Source organism: Myotis lucifugus, unplaced genomic scaffold (genome assembly GCF_000147115.1).
Source record: "Myotis lucifugus unplaced genomic scaffold, Myoluc2.0 scaffold_148, whole genome shotgun sequence".
NCBI classification, from domain to species: domain Eukaryota; kingdom Metazoa; phylum Chordata; class Mammalia; order Chiroptera; family Vespertilionidae; genus Myotis; species Myotis lucifugus.
The window spans coordinates 64,199-70,364 of NW_005871196.1; the positions used below are offsets into that span (position 1 = coordinate 64,199).

General features: G+C 43.8%; 1 protein-coding gene across 1 annotated transcript in view; it reads right to left on the reverse strand.

Annotated features, from left to right (window-relative positions):
• Positions 1-215, reverse strand: part of NKX3-1 (NK3 homeobox 1) — a 3,269-nt gene extending 3,054 nt beyond the window's left edge. The window contains exon 1 of the mRNA XM_014461059.2: positions 186-215. Within this exon, the coding sequence (XP_014316545.1) occupies positions 186-215 (30 nt within the window). The remainder of the gene's footprint in view (positions 1-185) is intronic.
• Between the last annotated feature and the right edge of the window lie 5,951 nt (positions 216-6,166).

The window sequence follows — 6,166 nt, forward strand, 5'->3', positions numbered from 1 at the left end:
TCCTAGGGGTATGGGCCACACCCTACCCATCGGGGCTCCCGCTTCGGGATAAACGCCTCAGTCCGTTAGTGACCAGACAACAGGCGGGTTTCTGTCTCCCCAGGCCACCCAGGCAGTCCCGCAAAGTATCCTTGGAAGAGGAAGGAGGTGAGCGGCTTTGGCCTGGGTGGGCCGCACCCGCCTACCCGGGGCCGCTGCTCCGGAGTCCTGAGCATCCCGTCGAAGGGCGACTATGCTCCGACGTCCGGGTTGGGATACCGGCGACTGCGATGGCGGCGGCCGCCCCACTTTCACTTTCCGCCGCCCGCGCGCGCTTATAACCCTGGGGCGCGCGCCGCGCCGCCTTCCCATTGGCCGCGGGGACCTGGGCCGCGCCGCCGATTGGCCGCCCGGTGCTCCAGGTGAGGGGGTAGGAAAGGGGATCCTTCGCTTGGTCGGGGCCCCCTCTTCCCTAGAGGGTTTCTTTCCAAATTCCTCCTTCTCTCCCCGGGCTGGGAGCCAAAACCAAAGCGGGTCTCCTCTGCCCCAGCCCACAATATAATGGGGGAATCATGATGCAGAAGAGAAATACTCCATTTAGGGCTTATAAATGGTTAAAGCGCCTTTACTCACAAAGACATGGGTGGGGCAGTTGCCGTCATCTCAGTTTACAGGTGAATTCTGGGTGCCCGGCGACAAGCAGAGATTGGTAGCAAAGCTGGACCTGCTAAGGCTCTCAGAGAGACGTGACAACTCAGTGCGGCCCCTGACCCGGGCTGGATTCTGTTCTGGAAAATATTGGGGCCACTGAGAAAGTGGAATCGGAATGATGGATTAAAGTATTGAACCAACGTTAAATTTACTGAAGTTGGTAACACTCCTGTGATTGCATACACGAATATTCTTAGGAAAGGAACACTAAAGTATCCACGTATGTAACTTACCCTCAAATGGTTCAGAAACAACGATACAGATGGATCCATCCCATATGATAAAGTGAGTGGGTTAAAATAGTAACAATTGGTGAACCTGGTGTGCAGGTGTTCTTTTGAACTATTTTTATTTATGCAACTTTTCTGTAGTCCTGGTCTAAGGCACCTTGCATTCAACTGTAAACTTTTCAAAAGGATAGTACGTTGTGTATCTGGAGAGGAGAGATAGGAAATAGGTTATTGTGGATGAAGCAACTGCCAAAGAGAACCACCCTGTGCAATGGGAAGGTCTTTGGCAAAGATGGTTTTCTTTTCTCATTTTTTCATTCAAAAATTTCTTTAAACAGTTTCTTTTGAAATACTTATGGATTCATAAGAATTTGCAAAATTAGTACCCTCAGCTTCTCCCAATGATGACGTATTATATAACTGTAATACAATATAAAGATCAGGAAATTGACATTGGCGCAATACTGTTAGATCTACTATTGACCTTATTTTTATTATTTATTATTTATTTATTTATGTATTTATGTTTTTATTTATTTAGTTTTGGGTTAATCCTCACCCAAGGATATTTTTCCATTGATTTTTAGAGAGAGTGGAAGGGAGAGGGAGAGACAGAGAGAAACATCAATGTGAGAGAGACACATAGATTGCTTGCCTCCTGCACACACCCCAACCAGGGCCAGGGAACCTGCATGCAAGGTATGTGCTCTTGACCAGAATCGAGCCCGGGAACCTTCAGGGCTGACGCTCTATCCACTGAGCCAAACTAGCTAGGGCCAGACCTTATTTTTAAATCACTTTTAAACCTTCATTCACTTATGTGGGTGTGTAGCTGTATGAAATTTTATCACACGTATAGATTCTTGTAATGCAACAGTAAAAATACAGAATTGTCCCATCAACACAGAAGAACTCCCCCTGCTATCTCTGTAGTTAAGTACCCATGACCCTTCTTTCTACCCATGGCCCCAGGCAACCACTAATCTGTTCTCCAGCTCTAGAGTTTTACCATTTGGACAATGTTATATGAATGGAATCAAACATTATATAGTACCTAACCTTTTGGAATGGCTTTTATCACCAAGCATATGTCCTGAGTTTCACTCGGATTGTTACACATATTAATAGTTAATACTTTTTTATTGCTGAAAGGTATTATTTCATTGTATGGATCTACCAAAGTTTGTTCAACCTCCCCCCCCACACACACACACTGCTATAGTTGTTTTGCTATTATGAATGAAAGTGCTATGAACATTCATGTACAGGTTTTTGTGTGAATATGAGTTTTTATTTCTCTGTGATAATACCCAAGAGTGCAATTGTTGGGTCATAAGGTAACTGCATATTTAGTTTGGTAAGAAACCACCAAACTATTTTCCTGAGTGGCTGTACCATTTTAGATGTCCACTAGCAGTGTATCCATGTTCCAGTTTCTCTACATCTTAGTCAGCATTTGGTGTTATCATTATTTTTTATTTTAGCCATTCTAATAGGTGTGTAGTCTTATCTCATTGTGGCTTAAATTTTTAATTTGCATTTCCCAAATGGCTGAAGATATTGAACATCTTTTCATGTGTTTCTTTGCCATCCATGTTTCCTCATTGGTGAAATATCTGTTCAACTCTTTTGCCCATACTATAATTAGATTTTTTGAATTCTGGTTGTTGAGGTTTCTTTAAGAAAAAAATATTTTTTTAATTGGTTGATGTGAGAGAGAGGGGTGGGAAGGGAAGGGAGGGAGGGAGAGAGAAAGAGAAAGAGAGAGAGAGAGAGATAGAGAGAGAGACTGAGATAAATTTGTTATTCCACTTATGTATGAATTCATTTATTGCCTCTTATATGCACCTGACCCGGGATTGAACCCTCAATCTTGGTGTATCAGGTCAATGCTCTAAGCAATTGTACTACCCAGCCAGGGCTTCATTGTTGAAATTTGATAGTTCTTTATATATTCTACTAGAGGCCTGGTGCACAAAATTCGTGCACTAAGGGGGGGGGGTCCCTCAACCTGGCCTGCGCCCTCTTGCAGTCCGGGAGCCCTTGGGGGATGTCCTGCCACTGCCGCTGTGCTCGACACCCTGTGAGCCCGGCTTCGGGTTGAGCAGTGCTTCTCCTGTGGGAGCACACTGACCACCAGGGGGCAGCTCCTGCATTGAGCGTCTGCCCCCTGGTGGTCAGTGTGTGTCATAGCGACTGGTTGTTCCACTGGTTGGTCAATTTGCATATTAGCCTTTTATTATATAGGATATGTAAGCCTTTGTTGAATACATGGTATGTGAATATTTTCTCCTAATCTGCACCTCATCTTTTAAAAATATTTTTAACAGGATATTTCACAATACAAAAGTTTTTAATTTTGATGGAGTCCAATTTATTAATTTTTTATTTTACAGATGTTTCCCATGTCTTGTCTGAGAAGTCTCTGTTATCTCTAGGTACTGAAGGTGCTCTCCTGTGTTATCTTTTAAAAGTTTTTTTATTTTACCTTTAAATCCATGATTCATTTTGAATTAATTTTTGTATATGGTGTGAGGTTTAAATTGAGGTGGTCTCTTTTTATTCTTAAATTTTAGAGCTAAGTGGCATTTCAAATCAGTGGGGAACATGTGAATTATTTAATAGCTAGTACTGCCATTTGGGAAAAAAATAAAGTTCTATTCTTATAACAAAATAAATCCCACATGGCCCAAAAATTTAAATCATAAACAGGCTCATGAAAAAAAAGCTTAGCCACACTCATCATTAGAGAAATGCAAATCAAGACCACATTGAGATGCCCTCTTCCCACCTATCAGATTGGCAGAGGTTAAAAAGATGGATAATCTCTAGCGTAGGTGGGGTGTGCAGGAAGAGCAGTTCCCTACTAATTTAGAGGGAGAGTAAATCAGCTGCGTATATTTGGATAATGGCAGAACCTGTAAAAATTAAAACTGGGCATATCCTTTGACACAAATATTCCGTGCTTAGAGATTTACCCTGGCAATACTATGTACACATTGTGCTGATTTGTGAAAATATACTCAGTTTGATCGAGACTGATTCAAGTGGCAAGAAAAGTTATAGAATGAACCTATTGTGTAAAAAAAAAAAAGTACATGTTATCAATGAAAGGATATAAATATCTCAATGGAGCAGTTACCTCTGAGCAATGAGATGGAGCTAGCAGACGGGAAGAAGGAAAGGATGAGAGAACAAGGGGCATTTCCTTGTACCGATTCTAATTTTTTAAAAAAGTAGAGCTTAACTGAGCTTGGCTACCCCTCTTCCACCGCCACCTCCTCAGATCTCAAATGTGCCTTCAGAACCCAGACACAGCCAACAGCACTTCCCCTCACCTCGCTTCACATGTCTTCCTTTTGTGTTTTGCATTTGGAACGTTTCTGTGGATGGTCCTCTTCCTTATTAGATTGTGAGTTCCCTGAGCAGGACTTTGTCATTCTCACATTTATATCATCCCTAATACCTGGCTTAGTTTTTGGCACACAGAAGGCGCCCAGTAAATGTTTGCTGAGGACCACAGAGTCCAGGCAAATCCTGGAGTAAGGTCTGTACTCTTTCCTATGCCACGTTTCTGCATCTTAAACTCGGTGAAAAGATCAAGGACAAGCAAGAAGACACCAAGGGGCTGTCTGGGGGCCTCTTTAGATGGAATAGAATTCTAGAGAAGAGTATTACACCCACCCCAAGATTGTCCCCTCCCCAACCCCTGTAACTTGTGAATGTGCTCTGCAAAAGGCAAGGGGGCGTTAAAGCTGCAGATGAAATTAAAGTTGCTAATCAACTGACTTTGAGATGAGAAGATGATTCTGGATGGTTCTGGATTATCCCGGTGGGGCTGATGTAATGACAACATCCTAATAAGTAAAAGAGGAGGCAGAGGCAGACAAAGTCAGAGGAGATGTGCCGCTGAAGCAAGATTAGGGTGGAAAGACTCAGCTGGCCTTTGCTGGCTTTGAAGGTGGGAGGGGGAGCAGAGTGTGAGCCGAGGAATGTGGGTGGTCTCTAGAAGCTGGGAAAGGTGAGAAATGGGTTCTCCCCTAGGGCCTCTAGAAGGAACACAGCTCTGCTGGCACCTTGGTTTTGGCCCAATAAGACCCATTTTGGGCTTCTGACCACTAGAAATATATACAGGGCATTTATATAAGGATGCAGAAATGATGAGAGAAGGACACCAGCTCTGCCCTGATATGAACTTTGAGTTTTTATTTTAAACTAGAGGCCTGGTACATGGATTCATGCACAGGTGGGGTCCCTTGGCCTGGCCTGTGGGGATCGGGCCAAAACCGGCTCTCCGACATCCCCCAACCCCGAAATCAGGCTCCCTCCTCTCTGGTTCTGGGTGTGTCACCCAAGAACTGCTGCTGCCAAGTCACCGCAGCTCGACAGCTCCTGCATTGAGCGTCTGCCCCCTGGTGGTCATTGTGCATCACAGCTACCAGTCAAATGGTTGGACGGTCGCTTAGGCTTTTATATATATAGATGTGAAATATGCATTTTGATCCATAATCTCATCTTTCATTAAAAGTTTCTTCTTTGTATATATTCTTCCAGTCTTCAGCCATGTTAGAATGTAGGATAGTGTAATTTTGTATTCTGTTTTTTCCTTCCAACTTCATGTTATATCATAAGCATTTATATATTGCTTCATTACATATTTTAGAAGCCATCTAGGTCCAAAGACATTTAGAGCTAGAAGGGACCTTGGGGTTATCTAATAAAATTTCTCGTTTTTTTCTAGAAAAGAACCTGAGGTGTACAGAGACTCTAGAACCATAACTGGAAGGGAAGTCGCATAAACTTGTAGCCCAAACACTTCCACGGCACCGCCTTCCACCCTTCTGCCCACCCGACCTGCCTCCAGTGCTACCCTCCCGTGTGGAAAGTGGGAGCCGCATTTATCGAACTGTCCTGTACAAACGTGTTTTAAAGTGTACCTGGGGTTTGTTATAAGCAATGACTGCTGTGAAGGAAGAAGTGTTTATACTCACAGGTTCCCAGAAACAGGTGTCACAATGCACTGTGCAGGACCACATGGGGGAGCAGCAGGTCGAAAGGATAAGGGGCAGGAGAAACCATGAACACAAGCCTTTACTGTGGCTTTTGGGGGAAAGAATGGGCAAAACTGAGGAGGTTTAGGATTGGAGAGTTTGAATAATGCCAGCGGGCTCTGGGCTACAGGGGTGCTCTCCAGTTATTTGTTACCTGGCCCCGGGGTGATATTGGTTGGGTGGGTGAGAGATAAA